The sequence below is a fragment of the Panulirus ornatus genome, chromosome 48 (genome assembly GCF_036320965.1).
Source record: "Panulirus ornatus isolate Po-2019 chromosome 48, ASM3632096v1, whole genome shotgun sequence".
Taxonomy (NCBI): domain Eukaryota; kingdom Metazoa; phylum Arthropoda; class Malacostraca; order Decapoda; family Palinuridae; genus Panulirus; species Panulirus ornatus.
Genome location: NC_092271.1, coordinates 20,925,982 through 20,950,080, shown reverse-complemented (window position 1 = coordinate 20,950,080; position 24,099 = coordinate 20,925,982). Strand labels below are relative to the sequence as shown.

The 24,099-nt window shown below is 43.4% G+C and overlaps 1 protein-coding gene across 7 annotated transcripts in view; it reads right to left on the bottom strand.

Annotated features, from left to right (window-relative positions):
* The window catches only part of mAChR-A (muscarinic Acetylcholine Receptor, A-type), a 461,181-nt gene that overhangs the window by 38,109 nt on the left and 398,973 nt on the right, over positions 1–24,099 (bottom strand). For all 7 annotated transcript variants that reach the window (XM_071690083.1, XM_071690085.1, XM_071690087.1 and 4 more), the window contains 4 exons: positions 22,173–22,324; positions 20,800–20,952; positions 16,714–16,848; positions 15,794–16,000 (listed from right to left, as the gene is read on the bottom strand). In XM_071690083.1, coding sequence (XP_071546184.1) covers positions 15,794–16,000; positions 16,714–16,848; positions 20,800–20,952; positions 22,173–22,324 — 647 coding nt within the window. The remainder of the gene's footprint in view (positions 1–15,793; positions 16,001–16,713; positions 16,849–20,799; positions 20,953–22,172; positions 22,325–24,099) is intronic.

Genomic DNA, 24,099 nt, shown 5'->3' with positions numbered 1-24,099 from the left:
ATATATATATATATATGTCAGCATTTCAGAGTGACATCGTAAGAACCCAAGGAATGTGTCAGAGGGCTGCCCCCTCTCTCTCTCTCTCTCTCTCTCTCTCTCTCTCTCTCTCTCTCTCTCTCTCTCTCTCCTCTCTCTCTCTTTTCCCCCTTGACCCGCGATCGTCGTCCTCCACCACCACCACCTCCCAAGTACCCAAGAGGTGACCCAATGACCTTCCTTGGGACCCCCCGGTGAAAGGTTCTTTGGAGGGAGGGAGGAACCGGAGGGTGGGGAATACGTATTTGATATCAGCCATGAACGTCACACACTCCCAGGCTGGCAGGCGGGTGATATGTAGGTCAGGAGACACGCATGTGAAAGGGGTGGGTATCAGTGGGGGAAGTGGGTGAAAGAGGAGGAGGCGGCGAGATGGCAGATACCATTCCATGGTGAAGGGGGTTCCTCCAGTCCTCAGTCCTCAGTGCACCGCATGAGCCTTAGCGTCGCGCGACGCCTCGCTTCGCAGCGAGAAAACGCAAGAGAGAAAGATGACGTGCTCAGTTTCACCGACGCAGCTACGCACATTCTTCATTTTTACGCCGCAACTTAGAGATGAATCATGAACACCTAAGGTGATCAGATACTTGCAAAGATATTAATACCTCTAACAAAATCAATGTACGCAACAGGAAGGAATGGCTAGAGGTTTGTGTTGGGTCAGGTGGAGGAATAAGCCAATGGCTTGTGGTCTCGGATGAGGCAGCGTGTCCCAAGGGTTTACAGTACGGATACCTCTGTGTCTGGAGTCATGATGGTGAGTGTGTGGGTCGGTAATGTCGGCTAATGAGCAAAAACTAGGAAAAGAAAAGAGATTGGAGGGAGCACCGACGTATTGTCCGTAGACTTTGCTCTATGGATGGGTAAAAACACGGAGGATATATTGGGTGCAATTAGAAGGGATTTCAGGGGAGTGTTTTACGAGGGGAGGACTCGGAACCAAATGCTACCGACAATAGGAAGAGGCGGTTTGTGTTAGCTGGAGGGAGAATCGGAGGATGAGGTAGAGCTGAGTGGTGACTGGGTTGGAGAGGTCAGGGATTCTGAAATGCTAAGGGGACTCATGTTTGGTTGAAGATGTTTCAGTGAACGGTGATACTTACGTTAGAGATTTACTGGAAGGGTAGGTAAGAGGGTTGGGGGCACTGGTTAAATCACTAAGGGTTGAAGTTTGTGAAGAGGGAATAGTTTAAAAGTGTTTCTCCTCACGAATGAAGGCGAGGTATAGGGTATGTGTCGTATGTATGCGGGAGATGATTTAGAGAACCGGAATTTCTCAGGGTTGGCTCTTAAAGGGAGAGGAGTGAAAGAGATCGAGAAGTTAGGATCTGAGGAGTGGAGAAGTGAAGTTAAGGACTGAAGGATCTGTGGGTGTGTGGAGAGCAGAGGCGCTGGGAGCTGAAATTCGAAATATGTGAGGCGACTGGAGGGTAAGGGAAGATGGTGGCAGGGTAGCTGTGGGAAAGGTGGAAGGGGGCTTGGAAAGGGTTAGGATGACTGGAGTTAATAGAACCATGGAAGGAGAGAGAGAGAGAGAGAGAGAGAGAGAGAGAGAGAGAGAGAGAGAGAGAGAGAGAGAGAGAGGTCTGGAATCTCCAAGTTCCAGGCATGGTTGTGGGAGATAGCATAATGGACACAGACGAAACCACACACAAAGACAGAGAATCTGGCTTTTTATTTTTTTTCAGCGACTCTTCTCTGTAAATCACTGCTTGCAGTTTTCTTCTTTTTTTTTTTTTTTTTTTTTTACTTTACCGTGACCGAAAAAAAGAAGAAATAGCCTTTGTAGTTCATGCTAATTAGTGCCATGATTCGCTGCGCAAACGTTTACTTTTTTTTTTTTTTGAACGAAGAGGGGAGAGGGGAGAGGGGAGCTTTTCCACCTGGGCTTGTGGCACTGGTTCCTTGACCCTGGGAGAGCGCCATTATCACCGGCCCCGAAGCGGCGCTGGCGCTACACACACACACACACGGTGGATGGTGTGTGGATGTAACCCAGTTGTGTGTGTATAGCCAGCCCTTGAAGACCACAAGGGTGTCATCGGTTGTAATGATGGTGAAGGTAGTGATGCGGTGATCGTAGTGATGATAAACGTGAGGAGGAGGAGGAGGAGGTTAGGTTAGGTTAGGATAGGTTAGGTTAGGCTAGGTTAGGTTAGGTTAGGTTAGGTTAGGTTAGGTTAGGTTAGGCTAGGTTAGGTTAGGTTAGGTTAGGTTAGCGTTGATGATTATGATTGTTATTCATAACTTCAGTGAGGATAATGGTAGTACTAACTTGTTCTTACTTTCTTGCCTTTCCTGGCTGAGCGAGGTAGCGCCACGCCTGAACCTTTGGGTGAAAATTCTCGCTTCGATAGTGCTTCTCCACCCCCCCCCAAAAAAAAAAAAATATATATATATTTATATATATATATATATATATATATATATATATATATATATATATATATATATATATATATAGTTAGAAGGGGAGGCTTTCCCACCTCCCGATCTCGCCCTCTGAATCGTCTTTTGTAGAATCCGTTACGCACGTGGGTTGTGTTCTTTCTTTCCTCTCTCAAGGAATGAAAATAATGATGATAATGATAAGGATGATAATGATAATATATTATTATGAACATGGTAAGTAACTTCAGACGGATCTGTAGAAGTAAGAACCATCATTTCAGTCATCTCAGTTGAAAAAAAAAAAAAAAAAATCTGCTAGAGAAGATCCAACGGAGTTGACAGAATACATTTGGAATTATGGCTGAGCTGAGCTGCAGGGACAGACTCACGGCAGCAGAAGTGTTTGTTCTCGTTGCAGACAAAGGAGAATGGGAGACGTGATCAAAATTTTCAGATTTTCTAATCAAATGGCCATTGTTGGCAATGTGCGCTTCTTTGGAAAAAAACGTGTGAACGAAAATACGAACGAGAGGAGGCAAGAAGATGTAAGGAAGGAAGAGTGAATACAGGAAGGAGGAATGCAGGGATAATGAAGGAACTGAATGAAAATATTTCAAGATTGGAAAAGGAGGATTATGCATCCCCCCCCCACCTCCCCTACACACACACACACACACACACACACACACACACACACGCAGCAGCGGGAGGAGCTTCGCTTGCACGAACACACACACACACACAATACCAGGCAACAAGATATTTAAGCTGGACGTTAAAAGATTCATGATTAATTAGGCGTCAGCAGAGAGAGAGAGAGAGAGAGAGAGAGAGAGAGAGAGAGAGAGAGAAAGAGAGAGAGAGAGAGAGAGAGAGAGAGAGAGAGAGAGGCTGATTGATGAAGATCTTTTGTGGTGGGGAAGGCGGAAGCAAGCTCGGGGTAGGGGCGGGGAAGGCGATAAACAGCCGCTCGTTGAGCGAGCCACCGGGCGGTAATTACCGGAAGGCACCAGCGATGGCTGGAGACAAAAAAGCCATCAAGAGAGACAAGAAAGCGTTGAGCACGGCTGAGGCAGACTGGCCACGGGGTGGACGGAGCCCTGTCTGCAAGGCGTAGCAGCAAGCCAGGGGGGGTGTCAAAGGTTAATGAATGGATGATCGTAGGTTCAAATGTATAGAGACTGTCAGACGCAGATCTGTGAAAGACGAGTCGTGGCTGAATGGTAATTAGAATACGTGGGCAGAGGATGGGAAATGGGGCGGTGATCAGAGTGAGCCTGCCTTTTTTGTATATATAATGATGAACAAAATGCATCATACATGTGATGACCATGAATACACATGCACAAATATGACCCGATACACAACACACGGGCGTTCGTAGTATAATGGTTTGCGCTATTTCTCGTACTTCTTCATTTCTCTGTTTTTCTCTCTCCTTCGGCAGACTATAACAAGACGAACTAGGACACTCGTTGGGAAATATTAGATAAACAACAACAGAGCCTAAAGTCCCACTAATACGTTTTCTATACTTCGTTTTCTGAATCACTTGAAAGCTAATAATCTTCAGTCTATTATTATTAAATCTTATACTGAATTGCGAATGTATGATTAATGAGAAAAAAACATTAATTCTAAATATATATTTCATTCTTTGCAATTTTTTTTTCCTTCTCCGAGTTAATAGAAAACCTTAATAACGAATCAAATTCGCTCAGAAATAAGAAGTGAATTTCATGTAGAATGTGGCAACGAGGTGACGGAGCAACACCCCCCCCCCCCCCTCCTTCCTCCCAATATGCTGAGTTTCATTATACCCTGCTAGTCCGGAAACTGTTTATATATATATATATATATATATATATATATATATATATATATATATATATATATATATATATATTCCTATGAGTCCACGGGGAAAATGAAACACGATAAGTTCCCAAGTGCACTTTCGTGTAATAATCACATCATCAGGGGAGACACAAGAGAGAAATATAACAGTCAGTTGATATACATCGAAGAGACGAAGCTAGGACGCCATTTGGTAAACATGCGATTGTCCATATATATATATTACTGTATTATTTCATATGCATTGGTGTTAATGGCCTTGGCTTGAGCTTACGCAGCGAGTGGAAATACATCTTTAGCGAGGCTGCATCATTGGTGTTATAGACTCGTTAAAGAGCTTCTTGCTGAAAGAGTCCACAATTTCCCTACCTCTGGCAGTGGCGCATTCCATGGAGCTGCAGGAACTTCCGTGAAGATGGTCCTGGGTCGTAAATGTGAAAACCCTCTCCAAGAAAATAGTTGCCTAGATTTCGACTGGGTTTCAAACTGTTATTGACGATATAGACTCGCAAAGAACAGGAGAATATTCACAAAACCAGAACGCATTATATTTAAAGGAATTGGAACACGTTCGACCAGAGGAACACTTGAGCTGTCGACCATACTAGGTAGGGTAGTCTTACGCGATATGGTCATGTCAACAATTCCTCATCGGTTAGGTGGAGTGAGCCCCGGTGCATACGTAATTATGCATGAATGTGTGGGTCTGGAGGTCAAGAGGAATTATTAGATTATGTGCCGATCGACATGGGTGCACAGGAGAGGCTGTTGGATGTGAACGTGTTGAGACGGGGCAGCTGGGGGAATTTATGATCACTTCTTGGTAGAGGCAAGTGTGTAAATGTTTTGTGGTGGAGTTTACCAAGAGAGGAAATGATTGTGTGTATAAAGAAAGTGATGAAACTAAGGGTGTCAGAAAAAGGGTTCCTGTTTGTAAAGATACCGAGATATATTTAATGTAGACAGAGGGGGAGAGTAGATACGATTAGGGGATTTGGAAGAGGAATGAAAGGATTTAGGGAAGCGTGTGAAAGGTAGGATGTAGAGTTGTTAGAGAGGTAGTGAGAAGGGGGATGAAGAAGTAGGTGATGAGAAAGAAAATGGAGGTTTATGGGGTATCACCTACTGATAAGGAATTCGAGTGAGTGAGAGGAGTACAAGAGAAAGAAACAAAAGGTCAAGAGGTGAAGATGGTTTTAGAAGGAAGTGCATTGTGTGAGAAGAACAAGAGAACAGATGAAATGACATTAAGAAATAGAAGCTTAGGTGAGGCAGAAAGACGGGATAGTTACCTGAGCAAAAGCGGTGACACTTGACAGCCACTGAAGTACTGGCTCACCGCGCAGCCGTCACTCACCCCTGCGCAGTGATCCAGCACTTCATTGGCTGTCAAGTGTAATTCCTTTGACCCAGTTAGCTGTCTTTTCTCTCTGCCTCACCCATACACATGGACTGCTTGCTTGCCTTTGGTCCTCAGGCATATGATCTTTCCTCAAACACATAACACTTGACAGCACGAAACTCTCACAACTCGTTCTTCGTAGCTCTGAATTTCCCTGCGGCGAGCACTCTGCGCTAGCCCTTCCTTTAGGCACGGTCTCGGCGTAAATACATTGTTCTTTCCCGTTCTTATTATTCCGGTAAGAAAACCTTAAGCTGATCTTCATCCAATCAGTCGACTTTGCGCTGAAACGAAAGGCTCTCTGTCTGCCCACACACGCCTCCCTTGTTGGGAGAGAGAGAGAGAGAGAGAGAGAGAGAGAGAGAGAGAGAGAGAGAGAGAGAGAAAGAGGGAGGGAGAGAGAGAGAGAGAGAGAGAGAGAGAGAGAGAGAGAGAGAGAGAGAGAGAGAGAGAGAGAGAGTTTTCCCCCTGACACAAATCCCCCTAGTACCTGCCTGACATAAAACTCTGTAGGGAATCAGCTTTGGCCAAAGTTCCCTTCCCTCCCCTCACGTCTTTCTCTTCTCTACTCATCTTTTTTCCTTCTTTTCGCCCGATACTCCCTTCGTCTTTCCTTCCTTCCTTAAAAAAATATCCATTATTTCCTTTTCTCTTTCACAACCATCCCTTATTTCACTTTTTTTTTTTCAAACTTCTGTGTTCCCTTCTTCATTTTCTCTCTTTTATCCACCTGTACACCCACCCACTCTCTCTCTCTCTCTCTCTCTCTCTCTCTCTCTCTCTCTCTCTCTCTCTCTCTCTCTCTCTCTCTCTGAGTCCAGCTAACTCCTTTCATTAAGAGCCTCTCAGACCTGACTTGGCGCCAGGCTTGTAACCACGTCACATCGCATTTCCAAAAATCTCTTAATTTCACTCAAGATCTTGTTTGAAGAATGCTTGGAAATATATGTATGTATATATATATATATATATATATATATATATATATATATATATATATATATATATATATATGTGATCCTTATAGCGCAAAAGTAACTCAAGAAAAGTTATTCGTTGATTTATAATTCATAAGATGTGTATACGTATAAGGTACGTGTTGTGAGCAGGTGTTCCATACTGTGTGTGTGTGTGTGTGTTGTGTGTGTGTGTGTGTGTGTGTGTGTGTGTGTGTGTGTGTGTGTGTGTGTGTGTGCCGCAGGCCGTGTACACTGGGTTACGAAATGTCCTTAATGGTAGGCTAAAAGGGATCAGGTAGTCTGGGTGAGTGACGTTTTGTACTTGTTCGTTGAGGTGGTGGGCGACCTTCATCTTTCGTTGTGTTGACATCTGATGATACGAGGAAGACAAGTGAAGATGATGGTTATTGCTGGAGTAAAGTAATTTCTTGGAGTATTCATGGTAACTGTTGAGAAGGTGTTCATTTTCAGTGACGGAGGAACACGGGCAAATAAAGTGAATGAGAGACAGTGAACTTCTTAGACCTGACTTTACAGTGACCAGTTGAACTGAGACGTTGGCGCTAAATGTCAACGCTGTGGCCAGAGAGATTATCTTAGCCGTAGATAACAAAGCTAAGCTAACGGAAGGCTCGCAGACAGCTACATAGTAACGTAGATTTTTAATCTGTTTCAATGCAGCTGTTAGCAAAGGAGTAGTCATGGGCGTCTCGAATGGCGTGTGTGGCGCGTATGTCTTCGGGGGCTTCGCCTTAAGGGCAAACGGGAGGTCGGAGTTAGGGAGACGAATGACTTTTGTGTCTTTCAGCCTTCGTCAGTGGGCGCTATTCAATTACGGTGATAATGGAACAAAGCGCCCAGAGGCAAAGACAACCCGTACGTATTTCGTGATCATATTACTTTATGCAAAGCTTAACACCATTTTAGATTGGAGTGGGACTTGCCAGGCTTAACACCATTTCTTATTGGAGTGGGACTTGCCAGGTCTCTCTCTAGGTGCCAAGCTTAACACCACTTGTTATTGGAGTGGGACTTGCCAGGTCTCTGTCTCTGGTTGTGTCCCTGTAGCTACGGGTTATCCTCGAGTTGTTTGAACGTATGCTTCATGTATTCGTGTTTAGGCGCTTCAAATATAAGGCCTTTTGTATAGAGGTGATGTTGTTGCATAATCTCTCACGTGTTTTATAGGGTATCTTCTTCGCTAGCGATACACTGGTGTTATTCAGGGGGTCTATTCTATCCGGCTCTTGTGGAAGTTTTCATAAAAGAGAAACTCCAGAATCTGATTACAAAGTTTACTCATCGACCCATCCCGAGAGGAGGATGAATTCCTAGATTGGGTGTGGGCTTATTTCCGTGCCCTGGATTCGAACCAGTGGGAGTTCGACCACGGGCGGGTTGTGCGGACTCGTGGTCGGCAATGCTGACCACTACACCACGGAGGCTCGTGTGTGTGTGTGGATAGATAGAAAGACAGACGTATAGATAGACTGGTAGATAGATACATAGATAGATAGTTGCATTAAGACTTCACAGAACTTTACGACTTTCAGATTTGTTGTTTATTTTAGTTTAAGTTTGTCGCGTGCGCCAGCTGTATTGCTCGCTAGGCCGTCAGTCGAATGACTTGATGGTTCCAAGGTCAAGATGTTTCCCGGAACTGTAGCTATTGAGAAGGACCCGCCCGATGCTGAGGGATGCGAGGTTTATTTACGGTAGTTCGTTTGTTACTCCGGTGATTTGACAGTTTGCAAATATCCTTGCAGCGCGGAGCACCTCCCCAGTCTATCACTGCTTGAGCCCACGCTTGTTGGGGGTCAACGACTGGCGGCGAGTGCACGGTTTCCTCGGCCATCGCAGACGACCCTGTCAAAGTCGCATCTCTGACAACGTCCGACGCGGCTAAAGAAATCAGAAGCGCAGTTGCTGGTGCCCCACACCTGCTGGGTGGACCTGTCGACGCCACCACACCACCTGTCGAGTCAGCAACTCTGTGGTCTACACCAGCCGGATCTCTCTCTCTCTCTCTCTCTCTCTCTCTCTCTCTCTCTCTCTCTCTCTCTCTCTCTCTCTCTCTCTCTCTCTCTCTCGTCTCCGTAACATGTATGATTCTCAGTAACGAAGAAGGAAGAAGAAGAAATGAAAAATGGACTTTTCCAAAGGATAGAAATGACCTCTCTCTCTCTCTCTCTCTCTCTCTCTCTCTCTCTCTCTCTCTCTCTCTCTCTCTCCACACTTGTGTGTGAAGTGTGGCCTGGATGTGAGCAGGTAGGTAGGGAGGTAGGTAGTGTAACCATAACAACACTGCACTTTCTCCCGCCGCCCAGGGAGTCGTAATGTTACCACGTCCTCCTCCGCCTCCTCCTCCTCTCCTCCTCCTCCTCCTCCTCCTCCTCACCATCACCAGGAAGTAAGCGTCGTGAACACTTGCCTCTCGAAAGCGTCCGTCGCCGGAAAGAATGAGATTTCCCGCCATTCCACATCATTAGTTTTTCTCGATCGCTTCGGGCCATCGTCTTCCTGACAAACCAGCAAAGGAATCTAATCATCTCTGAAGCGTATCCGGGTACGGGGACGGAGACGAACTCCCTCCCTTCCTCCCCTGTGTGCGTTAAAAGGGGGACGGGAAGGAAAAATATAGATGCAAGAGATTGCAGAGTGTGGACTGTAGCGCGACAATTTGCAATTCTTATGAGGAGTGTGTGACGTGAGGGAGGGAAGGAGAGTGGGTCCTTCGTTCCTGCAGGAGCTGTAGGGACTAAACCTGACCTTGAGGGAAGGTGATTAACGTGCATTACGTAATTGCAGTATTTTTGAGGACTGAAAATCAGGTTTCCAGATTTGGTGTAGGTGATTCACCGTACATCTCTCTCTCTCTCTCTCTCTCTCTCTCTCTCTCTCTCTCTCTCTCTCTCACACACACACACACACACACACACACACACACACACACACACACACACATACACACACACACACACACACAATAACAGGGAGACATCAAAAGAGACTAGAGAGCAACACAGCTCCTCCGCCTCCTTAGAGAGGTCAAGAATGTTAAGTCATGCGAATGTCGGACTGAGGATAACGTACAAGAATGCAGATGATCTGATTGTAGACGGAAAAGAGCCAGAGTTCAAGGATCGAGTCAGGGAAAACACACATCTGTTCTTGATGGAACATTGGAGGTAAAACTTCCTAAAGTCACAAGACCTGACCTGAGCTGATTTGTTTACAACTTTCTTCATGAATTACGTTGGGAGTTGTGGAGAGGAGTGTGGTCCTGGTTGTGGCCGTCGGCCTTGACCAAATTCCTGGTCATGGTCGTGTTGTACAGGGTTCCAAGTGTGAATTGGTACGTAGGTATGGGCTATTGGTCTTGTTGATACTTCACAGGTATATCCCTTCGTCCCGTTCTTTCAGCCGGTGGAGGTCTCCTCGCATGAGAATATCGTGTGTGTTTGTGTCTCTGGGGCTGTTTGATATCCCTACGTTTCATTGATGTTGTTTAGGGAAGAAGCGGATCTGCTGACTTCTTGTGCTGCGGTGAATCTGCTGGTTGTTGGAAGTTCGCTTGATTTTGCCGTGAAGTTCGTCCGGGGTCGAGGATATATCGAGAATCGCGGTGGAGGAAGTGTGCGATGACGTCAATCTTATATCTTCCAGAATATCCACTAACTTCGTCATAAACAAGTTTCCTGATGTCTCGTATATACTCTTCCTGCAGATGAACTTCATCATAGACCATCAGGTCTTCCATTACTTTGGTTTCACAAGTGTTGTCCTCGAGCAGATAACCTCGTCATAGACCATTAGGTTCTTTTGTTATCTTCCTCTCACGTATACTGTCCTCCAGCAGATAACTCCTGGGTTTGATAGTCTAGGCCTTTCACCTGAACGTTAAAGATCAAACTAGAGGGGACGTCGCTATATCCAAGGATCGTGTACTGTCGTAACCAAGGATCGCACCATTGTGCTCAAGGATCGTGCCATCACATCCAAGGATCGTGTACTGTCGTAAACAAGGATCGCACCATTGTGCTCAAGGATCGTGCCATCACATCCAAGGATCGTGTACTGGCGTAACCAAGGATCGCACCGTTGTGCTCAAGGATCGTGCCATCACATCCAAGGATCGTGTACTGTCGTAACCAAGGATCGTGCCATCACATCCAAGGATCGTGTACTGTCGTAACCAAGGATCGCACCATTGTGCTCAAGCATTATCCCATCATATCCAAGGATCGTACTGTTGTCCCCCCAAAGGATCGAACCATCGTACCCAAGGATCGTACAATTGTTCTCAAGGGGTTAAGAAGGACTGTTAGCGGAAATTAGAAACATCAAGCAATGATCAGATATTTACCAATAACTTATAAGATTACACAAAGTTAAAAACTATTAAATACAAAAAAAACAAAAAAAAAAAAAAACGGTGAAATACAACGAAAAACAAAACAAGAAAAAAAACCGATAGCCCCTAAAAAGCGTTATTAATCTTCACAAAAATCCACCAGATGAGTTAGGTTGAAATGACTTTCCCCCCACACAAAGCTCGCCGTTTTTTTTTTTTTTTTTTTTTTTGTCCCCCCCTTCCACCACCACCACCAGTGTCTATCTACGCAATACAATAAACCGATTACCAACAGTGGCTATAACAACGCAATTTAACGCACGGCAGGACATCACGGAGGACGACTTTGGAAGTTGCATTCATTCAGATTTTTTTCCCCCCCTCCCTCCCTCTCCCTCCCTCCCTCTCCCGCCCCAGCGTGATCACATCCTCCCAAAACAGCGAGGACGCCGTCGTCCTGTGTGAGGGACGGCTTTCCAACAGTTATTTTGATCGCACTTCCTCTTCAGCACTTAGAAGGGTATTCAAGGATCCTTAAGTCTACAGAAAACTTGAGTTTGTGTGTGTGTGTGTGTGTGTGTGTGTGTGTGTGTGTGTGTGTGTGTGTGTTTCCTTTATGTATGGGACTGTGGTTCATTCACTAGTTCATTATAACGTCCAGCAGTGCCCACGGAGCTCATTGAACAAACTAACCACTCTAGTTCGAAGAAGTCCTCGACGCTGCAGATGAATTTTAACCCATGGGAATCCATGTCACATTTCGTCTTCCTTGTCTTGAAGTTCCTTAGAATCCACCCTGCCAATTGTGTTAAGGCGGAGTGTATTGTAATCTATATTATCTTCGATGAAAATCAGGTTATCAGATAACACCGCGTCGTTGCTCTTCCGATATATGATGTCTCAAGTCTTTTTAATGGCACTTCTTTCCATATACTTTGTAGAACGCATGGAGTGTTCTACCTTGACCTTTGACCTGAACAACCGTCTGTGGTTACCCTCAGGATACGGTAGGTCAGTAACGTGCCAGCCTCTCACTCGGCACGGTACGTGTGCTGGACGACTTTGCCTCTGGGATGGTGAGGAGGAACAACGTGTCCTTCAGTCTGGCTGTATGGCTGGCTGGCTCTTCCCCTACTGATCTAAGATTCTATTCATTTTACGTTTTTCATGACTCTCTCTCTCTCTCTCTCTCTCTCTCTCTCTCTCTCTCTCTCTCTCTCTCTCTCTCTCCGTGTTTATGGTCTCTTACCCACCGAAGGCTCGTTTCTTTCAGTGGTACGAAGTACTTAATGAGACAAGCTGGAGTATTTCAACAGGGCAGTCGTATTTGTTAACTGCCGTGAGGTTTCCTCCTCCTTCGCTCTGCAAACCCGACGATCCAGCAGGGTCTGACCTGTGTTACTGGCGTTTGCACTGCTCGTCGGCTTCCCTCCTTCCCTCCCTCTCACCTCCGCAGCCTGCCAGGTGGGTCATCGCACGTGCGAGTCTCCCGATATTGGACGTGAATCAGGCGAAGGAAGAAGAGCCAGGGCTTTATGGCCGCGCTCTGCCGCCGAAACCAGGAGCTCAGCTTGGGTACTGGAGTCCCGAGGGAGCTACGACCAGGAGACCTGGAGAAGCAGGGAAGGAGGCGACCTTTTGGGTGACGCTCCACCCGTTCCTGGAAGGGTATAAGGCGAGTGGTATGTTCCTTAGGCGACCACTTCTACCCAGTTCTTTCCAGCTCTTCTTCCAACCCGAGCGAGGTTGGTTCCTATGGTCGTGAGGCTCCGTGGACGCGCATCTTGACCCTACAGTGAACTGAACTCTTTAACGTTCATTATCTGGGCTGCTTCGTATCCTCCGCGAATCCCAAGAAAAGCGAATCGCAAGCAGAAAAAGGAATATGATCAACTGCTTGATTGAGGGGGAGGGGGAGGGGACATCACTGATCGTGGACCTCTCTACACTTCGAAGGTTATCTTAGAGATTCAAACTGGTATTTCCTCCACCTCGGGGGGAAAATACGTGGTCTTCCAGTCCAGACAAACGACTTGACGCTTTTGCCAGAGAAGAATGTCTGCCCCGGTCTCCCCCTGAGCGAGATGTATAAATATATTCTCGTCACAAATAGAATACAGTCTCTCCTGCATAAAACAACGCTCGACTCTCCAGGACGAGTGAAGAGTCGTTTATTCTGCATATGTAAATAATTGTATTTCCAGCACTCCAACCCCCCGGGGTGAGCGAATCTGTCTGCGCAACGCTGGAGGAAAACATTTACGGTTGAGACGAGGTAGAGAAGCAAGAATTGATATTATTTGGAATAAATTAGTTTTGTTCAAGTTTTCCCACAGAAACTTTACTAATGAAGTTTCGGGTCTTTTTGCTGGTTTACTGTATTTGTTTTTTGTTTTTTTTTGTCTGTCTTTGACGCTATTTCCGATCGCTGTTAGAAAATGGAGGCCTTTAGTCAAATTGTAAACGAAAACTGGTTTTATGGGCCGGGGAATTAATTTTATTTTTTCTTGTTTTTCTTTTTCTTTTCGTGCTGTTTCCAGGGGCTAGGACAATGAAGCTATCGTCAGTCAAAAAGCTGAGACTGAAAAGATTGATTGTGTGGATAAGACAGCGTACTAGTGACTGTGTATTGTCACATTCGTCATCACACTAGACAGAAGGTGACACTTTAGAATGTCGCCTGCTGACAACCTCACCGTAACGTAACGCTGCTTATGTTACGGTTTGTCACACACAGGCATGAGTCAGGCGTTGTTTAATCACACGAAATCTTAACCTAAATGTTAATTCTGAAAGGTACAACATATCAGGCGTCGTAAGGATCATTCCGTTTCTATCGGTGTTTGTCATGACGTAAATTTCCTCGTAAGTTTTGTGCGTGTGTGTGTGTGTGTGTGTGTGTGTGTGTGTGTGTGTGTGTGAGACTGCGTTTTCCAGGCACCATCAACACCTGCTATCGACTGAAATGTCCCTCCATGACACACGCGGAATATTGGAAATGAATATGAGGAAAAGACTGAAGATTGCCAAACCCATACAAAAAAAAGAAAAAAGAAAAGAAAAGGGGTTTTCATCACCAGTCTGTATCGGAGAGTATGGGAAGAAAATGGAACCCATTCTGGAGGTTGGAAAAAGAAGGGAGATTGTTGCCAACACACGAGCCCATATTTCTCCTCTGTTCTGAGACACCGTTGTCAGCACTGACCTTGGGCAAACAGGGCTACAATCGCATTTCCATATCTGACGCGGCAGTAAATAGAATTTCAGATAACTTTGGGTGATCAGATGATCTTGTGTCAATAGGCAAGTTGTATTTAGGGACAGATAAGACAAAAAGGGGTGGGTGGAGGGCGGGAACCCCAGAACGTCTTCGAGAATGAATAGATATGGCGTCAACTTTTATTGTTTTTTGAAGATCTATTTAATTTTTTTCTGTTCTTCTGCCACATCATCATACTTATCAACTCTATTAAATAAGACTTGTTTATGAATATTTTAGTACATAGATTAAACATCTAGTAGTTTTTTTTTTTGTTTTTTAGAAAGGGTTAGTGGAAAAAAATAAAATTAGAATTTGCTACGTAGCTAAACAGCTTGTTTAAACAAGAGGAGACTTCCTGTAACACACATTCTTGAATAGTTCTTTGGAGACATTTAGAAAAAAATAGGTAACAAAACGCATTACCCCGAGATACCTGAATCTACGTAGGTGTGGCAAAAAACTGGTACTAAACTTAATAGAAAAAAATATATATATTAATGAGCCAAATAACGGGATCAAAATTCTACATATTTGTCAAGAGCAATTTATAAATAGCCTTTGAAAACCTTATAATGGCTCGAATTTTAGGATTGACCTGCTCTGTAGAGATTCAGGGACTGTGAAACCTACAGGAAAAATGATCAGACTGGCTGCTTGAAAGTTGATGTGAGATTATATTCATGATTCTGTTCATGAACTCGTGCTGGACTGAATTGCCTAACCAACGTTAGGTTCCCTTCATACCTGTTTTTGAATCAGCAATTCGAACCATTATCAGAACTAATGAAAAGTAATAATAATAAGAAATATATATATATATATATATATATATATATATATATATATATATATATATATATATATATATATATATGATATATATGCAAGACATCAAAAAGATTGTGCTACCAAAAAACCATCTATCAGCTGCGGTGATCAACACCAAAAAGCTCAAAAAAAAGAAGCAGACATGCTTCCAAAATGTGAACCATTCAAGAAAATGACATCTACACATCTTTGACAAAAAAAAAAGAGGACACGTACAAAAGAAACAAAGCAAATATCTTGAAAATGAAAATATGATAATTGAAATTGATGGATGTGAACGAAAGATAACGAACGGACACACACGCACACACCAATAATGATAATAATGATAATAATAATAATGATAACGAAATACAGATGAATATATGAATGGTTAAAAGAAGACTTCCTTTTTTTTTTCTTTTCTTTTTACATGAAGCTTTATTATGAGTCCCCTGGACTATGTTTATATATATACCCTTCAATATTCCCTGATCTGAGGCCACTCTATGATGACACACCCATAGCATTACTGAAGCGTTTACGTACACAGGAGACAAACAACACTCTACGAGCACTCAGGTGCCCCTCCCTACCCTCAGCACTACAACACACGTACACACTCACCTAACCAGACGCAACACTCATGACCCCCTCCCCTCTCTTCCCTCCTCCCCTCTACAGGACACCCGCACATGGTAACAGACAAATCCAACACCCACCTGGAGTTCGACCTCTTACTGGGATCCTTTTTGCCCGCCTGCAGGTTGGTGAGGTCCTTCTGTCGCTTCTCTGTCTCCCTCCAGATCCGCCAGTAGAGGCCGCACATCACCGTCACTGGGAGGTAGAAGGCGGCGATCGCCGTACCGAAGGTGACATACTCGTTCGTCTCGATGAACTGGATATAGCACTCGCCCGCCGGGACCGTCCTGTGGGAGGGTGCACACGACGGTCATGGTAGATCAGGGTTTTGGGAGGAGCATTGTCTTGTGAGGCTATACTACACAGGGTCGAATAGGAACGCTTGTGTGTTGGTAGGGGATCGAGACCTTCCGGTGGGTCCATCAACTGGTCAACTCGGTGCCATGATTTGCTCATCGTCTTGCCCAGCCAGCTAGCAGTCTCCGTTGATCCATGTGCCCACATGCCACTCCTCGCCACCTCATCTGCAGGCATCACCTACTCGCCTCTGGCTCAGTATACCGTTGTCATTTCCCTTGCAGCTCATCATTTACCCTACTGCAGTCGTCGTCACTTACTCACTAGTTACATTTATATACTTACCCATAAAGTGTCTTATCGTACACTCATATACGTCCGTCGCACAGACCTATCCTACGCCATCGTATCCATCTACAGACCTGTGGCACGCCATCTCTCTTCCCTCATCATGGGTATAGTCTATGGCCCATCGTCCAGGGCATGACTTTAACACTCCTCTAAAGTCAAGAAGGCAGTGAGTAACCAAACCAGTAGCCACCAGATCATCTACCCATCTACTGATAACCTCCTCATCGTCTCATTACATACCCAGGATGTACCTCGTCTACTCATGCGTCCACACGTAAGTAACTCCTCACTGATTCATCAGCGCCCATCAGAACCCATCGTTCACCTCCGTAGAGCTCGTCAGTGCACGTACCTGTGGCCCTCGATATAGGGCCAGGAGTAGATCCAGGGAGGCCATAGGATGAGTGAGATGATCCAGGCGGAGCCGATCATCACGGCCGCCCTCCGCGTCGTCCGCTTGGCTCGGTACGTCAGCGGCCGCGTCACGCTGCGGACAGGGACACACACTGCTATAGTGAGGCGAGGGAGGTGAGGAGTATAGGATCTATATCATTAGTCAGGTCTATAGGATCTATATCATTAGTCAGGTCTATAAGATCTATATCATTAGTCAGGTCTATAAGATCTATATCATTAGTCAGGTCTATAGGATCTATATCATTAGTCAGGTCTATAAGATCTATATCATTAGTCAGGTCTATAGGATCTATATCGTCAATCAGGTCTGTAGGATCTATTTCATTAGTCAGGTCTATAAGATCTATATCATTAGTCAGGTCTATAGGATCTATATCATTAGTCAGGTCTATAGGATCTATATCATTAGTCAGGTCTATAAGATCTATATCATTAGTCAGGTCTATAGGATCTATATCGTCAATCAGGTCTGTAGGATCTATTTCATTAGTCAGGTCTATAGGATCTATTTCATTAGTCAGGTCTATAGGATCTATATCGTCAATCAGGTCTGTAGGATCTATTTCATTAGTCAGGTCTATAGGATCTATATCGTCAATCAGGTCTGTAGGATCTATTTCATTAGTCAGGTCTATAGGATCTATATCGTCAATCAGGTCTGTAGGATCTATTTCATTAGTCAGGTCTATAGGATCTATATCGTCAATCAGGTCTATAGGATCTATATCATTAGTCAGGTCTATAGGATCTATATCATTAGTCAGGTCTATAAGATCTATATCATTAGTCAGGTCTATAAGATCTATATCATTAGTCAGGTCTATAGGATCTATATCGTCAATCAGGTCTATAGGATCTATATCGTCAATCAGGTCTATAGATCTATATCGTCAATCAGGTCTATAGGATCTATATCGTCAATCAGGTCTGTAGGATCTATTTCATTAGTCAGGTCTATAGGATCTATATCGTCAATCAGGTCTGTAGGATCTATTTCATTAGTCAGGTCTATAAGATCTATATCATTAGTCAGGTCTATAGGATCTATATCGTCAATCAGGTCTGTAGGATCTATTTCATTAGTCAGGTCTATAGGATCTATATCATTAGTCAGGTCTATAGGATCTATATCGTCAATCAGGTCTGTAGGATCTATTTCATTAGTCAGGTCTATAGGATCTATTTCATTAGTCAGGTCTATAGGATCTATATCATTAGTCAGGTCTATAAGATCTATATCATTAGTCAGGTCTATAGGATCTATATCATTAGTCAGGTCTATAGGATCTATATCGTCAATCAGGTCTGTAGGATCTATTTCATTAGTCAGGTCTATAGGATCTATATCGTCAATCAGGTCTGTAGGATCTATTTCATTAGTCAGGTCTATAGGATCTATATCGTCAATCAGGTCTATAGATCTATATCGTCAATCAGGTCTATAGGATCTATTTCATTAGTCAGGTCTATAGGATCTATATCGTCAATCAGGTCTATAGGATCTATATCGTCAATCAGGTCTATAGATCTATATCGTCAATCAGGTCTATAGATCTATATCGTCAATCAGGTCTATAGGATCTATTTCATTAGTCAGGTCTATAGGATCTATATCATTAGTCAGGTCTATAGGATCTATATCGTCAATCAGGTCTATAGGATCTATTTCATTAGTCAGGTCTATAAGATCTATATCATTAGTCAGGTCTATAGGATCTATATCATTAGTCAGGTCTATAGGATCTATATCGTCAATCAGGTCTGTAGGATCTATTTCATTAGTCAGGTCTATAGGATCTATTTCATTAGTCAGGTCTATAAGATCTATATCATTAGTCAGGTCTATAGGATCTATATCGTCAATCAGGTCTATAGATCTATATCGTCAATCAGGTCTATAGATCTATATCGTCAATCAGGTCTGTAGGATCTATTTCATTAGTCAGGTCTATAAGATCTATATCATTAGTCAGGTCTATAAGATCTATATCATTAGTCAGGTCTATAGGATCTATTTCATTAGTCAGGTCTATAGGATCTATTTCATTAGTCAGGTCTATAGGATCTATATCGTCAATCAGGTCTATAGGATCTATATCATTAGTCAGGTCTATAGGATCTATATCGTCAATCAGGTCTATAGATCTATATCGTCAATCAGGTCTATAGATCTATATCGTCAATCAGGTCTATAGATCTATATCGTCAATCAGGTCTATAGGATCTATATCGTCAATCAGGTCTATAGATCTATATCGTCAATCAGGTCTATAGATCTATATCGTCAATCAGGTCTATAGGATCTATATCGTCAATCAGGTCTATAGATCTATATCGTCAATCAGGTCTATAGATCTATATCGTCAATCAGGTCTATAGGATCTATATCGTCAATCAGGTCTATAGATCTATATCGTCAATCAGGTCTATAGGATCTATATCATTAGTCAGGTCTATAGGATCTATATCGTCAATCAGGTCTATAGGATCTATATCATTAGTCAGGTCTATAGGATCTATATCGTCAATCAGGTCTATAGGATCTATATCATTAGGACCAGTAACATCATTCAGGTCTATAGGATCTATATCATTAGTCAGGTCTATAAGATCTATATCATTAGTCAGGTCTATAGGATCTATATCATTAGTCAGGTCTATAAGATCTATATCATTAGTCAGGTCTATAGGATCTATATCGTCAATCAGGTCTATAGGATCTATTTCATTAGTCAGGTCTATAAGATCTATATCATTAGTCAGGTCTATAGGATCTATTTCATTAGTCAGGTCTATAGGATCTATATCGTCAATCAGGTCTGTAGGATCTATTTCATTAGTCAGGTCTATAGGATCTATATCGTCAATCAGGTCTGTAGGATCTATTTCATTAGTCAGGTCTATAGGATCTATATCGTCAATCAGGTCTATAGGATCTATATCATTAGTCAGGTCTATAGGATCTATATCGTCAATCAGGTCTATAGGATCTATATCATTAGTCAGGTCTATAGGATCTATTTCATTAGTCAGGTCTATAGGATCTATATCGTCAATCAGGTCTATAGGATCTATTTCATTAGTCAGGTCTATAGGATCTATATCGTCAATCAGGTCTATAGGATCTATTTCATTAGTCAGGTCTATAAGATCTATATCATTAGTCAGGTCTATAGGATCTATTTCATTAGTCAGGTCTATAAGATCTATATCATTAGTCAGGTCTATAAGATCTATATCATTAGTCAGGTCTATAGGATCTATATCGTCAATCAGGTCTATAGATCTATATCGTCAATCAGGTCTATAGATCTATATCGTCAATCAGGTCTATAGGATCTATATCGTAAGGACCAGTAACATCAATCAGGTCTATAGGATCTATATCATTAGTCAGGTTTATAGGATCTATATCATTAGTCAGGTCTATAGGATCTATATCGTCAATCAGGTCTATAGGATCTATATCGTCAATCAGGTCTGTAGGATCTATTTCATTAGTCAGGTCTATAGGATCTATATCGTCAATCAGGTCTATAGGATCTATTTCATTAGTCAGGTCTATAGGATCTATATCGTCAATCAGGTCTATAGGATCTATTTCATTAGTCAGGTCTATAAGATCTATATCATTAGTCAGGTCTATAGGATATATGTTATAGATCAGGCTTATAAGGACCTATCTGTAGTACCTATGATCACCCGTCAGGTCTGCCTGCAGAACCAGTCGTCTCCGTCGAAAACGAAGAGAAGGTCTTGTGTGGCTCTCTCTCTCTCTCTCTCTCTCTCTCTCTCTCTATCTCTCTCTCTCTCTCTCTCTCACACACACACACACACACACACACACACACACACCCACACACACACAAACACAACCACACACACACTAGCCCTTAAGCGCCTCCCTTTTAAACACCCCCACTCTTCCCAACCCACCCGGAAACCCTCTTTCCATCCCCTTAGTCTCCTCCTCCTCCTCCTCCTCCTCCTCCTCAGAACACGGGAGGAACAATCAGCTTACCTGAAGTATCGGTCGAAGGAGATGATGAGGAGGTTGAGTACCGAGGCGTTTGAGGCCAGGTAGTCGAGGGCGAGCCAAGTGTCGCAGATGAAGGAGCCGAGAGGCCAGTAACCCATCAGCGTATACACTGTGAAGAGGGGCATCGACACCACCCTGCAGCAGGTGGAGCAAGATAGTAAAGAGGGTCGTGGTAATGACATCCTATAGATTTTCGACACACACACACACACGCACACACACACACACACACACACACACACAGATAAATAAGTAACAAGAATCAGAGACATTGACATAAAACCATGAACGTTAACATGTTAACGAAAGTAAACATCTGTCATGCTAATAGAGAAAGGGACACATTCGTTGGTTAGTTAGGCTGTAGACCAACACATACACACTATGTGGCCCTTCTATGTAAAATGAGTATATTTACCATGGTCTAAACACTGAACATTATTCGTGACAACAGCTTTTATCTGATTAAAATTATATTACGTGTAGAATATTTTTCTTTGCTGGGGGAAAAAAACGAACGCAAACATCTCAGATCCCTGGTTCGAGGGACTGATGGATCTTGCAGAAAGTCTCACTCGTCTCATTGTCTCCTTGACTGATGTCGCTAACAGAATGACCCCTGGAGGATCTTTCTGGTCATGGGACACTGGTCGTATGACACTGGAAGATGGAGAAGGTCTTCCCTTTCGACCATGTTGGTCTAGAGAACCTCAAGCCTCAAGAACCCAGTATGAAATACATATAGATTGATGGTTCTCTATACCCATCCTTTCCATCCCATTTCTTTTCTTCCTTCTTTCGTTCCTTCCTTCCTTCATCTCCTTTTTTGTGTTGACCACGCTTGTGTCTCTCCCCCCCCCCTCCATCTTTACCTTGCATTTACACTCGTTCTCACACACTCTCACACCCCGACACTCTCCATCCGTATTTTTTATATCTACTCCTTCTCTCTCTCTCTCTCTCTCTATTCTTCCCCCCCCCCCTCCCTGTCACTTCCCTGTTCCCCTCTTCTCTCTGTTTATCCTTCCACTTCAGATCTTCTATCTGACTCTGTCTTTAATCTTTCTCTTATTTATATGTTATCTCGTGTTTTTCTTTTTCTCCTTTCTCTTTTTAACTCTCTCTCTCTCTCTCTCTCTCTCTCTCTCTCTCTCTCTCTCTCTCTCTCTCTCTCTCTCTCTCTCTCTCTCTCTCCACATTCTCTTCTGTAAGTCTATCTTCTTCTTCATCATCATCATCATCTTTTTCCCGCCTTTCTCATTCTTTTTCACTAATTTACATCTCTCTCTCTCTCTCTCTCTCTCTCTCTCTCTCTCTCTCTCTCTCTCTCTCTCTCTCTCTCTCTCTCTACCCACCCGATCGTGATGTCGGCCACGGCCAGGGAGAAGAGGAAGTAGTTGCTGATCGTCTGGAGCTGCTTGTCGATCTTGAAGCTGATCATGACCATCAGGTTGCCGATCAGGGTGGCGATGGAGAGGAATCCCGCCACCACTGCGATCAGGATCACCTGTTGGGGGAGAAGTGTGGGTGGATGGGGAGGTTGTTGGAGAATGGATGAGGGAGGAGGAGGAGGTCGTGAGTGATTACTGTTTGTGATTTCTGGATGTGATTACTTTTGATTACTGTTAGTGATTACTTTTGATTACTATTTGTGATTACTGTTAGTGATTATTACTACTTACGATTACTGTTTGTGATTGCTGGATGTGATTACTTTTGATTACTATTTGTGATTACTGTTAGTGATTACTTTTGATTACTATTTGTGATTACTGTTTGTGATTACTACTACTTGCGATTACTGTTTGTGATTGCTGGATGTGATTACTTTTGATTACTATTTGTGATTACTGTTAGTGATTACTTTTGATTACTAGTTGTGATTACTGTTAGTGATTATTACTACTTACGATTACTGTTTGTGATTGCTGGATGTGATTACTTTTGATTACTCTGTGTGATTACTATTTTTGATTATTACTATTTACGATTACTGTTTGTGATTGCTGGATGTGATTACTTTTGATTACTCTGTGTGATTACTATTTTTGATTATTACTATTTACGGTTACTGTTTGTGATTGATAACTGTGTCATGGGGAGGAAGTTTTACACTCGTGTTGCCCTGTCTCTTAACCATGTATATAGAGGAGAGGAGAAAGAAAAAGGGGCACAGAAAGACAGAAAGAAAGAAAGGAAGAAGAAGAAGAAGAAGAAGAAGAAGAAAGAAGCGACTAGCAAAAATCATCTGAAGTAAAGAAAGATTTCTAAGACCTTTTGCCGCATTTGAGGTGAGAGGGTTTTGCTGGGCATCTCTCGTGACCTGTATCTTGGGTTAGGTCACTCAGGCGACCTTCCCTTTCAAAAGTCACAATTCCAGAGAAATGACATTTGGCGCTATCCATTTTGCTTCACTTTAACTTAGAGTGTGGTCAGGCAAACCCCCCCTTTGGCTCCCAGCGGTATATATAGAATGGGAGAGAGAGAGAGAGAGGGGGGGGGGGGGAGGAAAGGGCCTGTGTTGCAGTGCAATGTGTACAGAGGGAATGGGGGGGGGGGAGAACTGTGGTACAGTGCGGTATGTATAAAAAACAAAAAAGACAGAGAGAGGGAGTGGGCATTGTGGCATAGAAGGGTGTTTACTGGACGGGTAAGGGTCTGCGGCATAGTGTAGAGAGAGAGAGAGAGAGAGAGAGAGAGAGAGAGAGAGAGAGAGAGAGAGAGGGGGAGAGGGGAGAAGGGGTCTTTAGAATTGTGTAATATGTACGTTTTGTGTACGAGTTTGTGACACTTATATTGGTCATTCCAGCCCAGTTGTAAGTGCGGTGCGATTCGTCGAATCTTATGAATCGGTATGAATATGCAAAGTACTCTCCATGCAAAGTCCTCTCCACCTCCTATCTATAGCGGGTGACTGATGCACTTAAAGTGGTTCATTATCACGACATCTAATTCGATTCTGTATAACTTAACACAGTTACCGATCGTAAAGTCGGACTCAGAAATCCATTAAGAATGACGACTCGCATCGAGTCTATAACACGACCTGTGACCACGAACACGACCAGTGACCACGAGAAATGAGAGAAGAAGCACAGATGAGTGAACCCGCTCAGTGCTCACGACTCAACACCCGATCTAATGATCACTAATTTCACCCGTTATAACAACAGTTGACATACATAGAGGAAATGAAAGTGTGTCTTCTCCTGCAGTACCATCGAAGGTACGGAGCAGCTAGCGAAGACAGCACTGCCATCTGTATGTCTTTTAGAAAATACA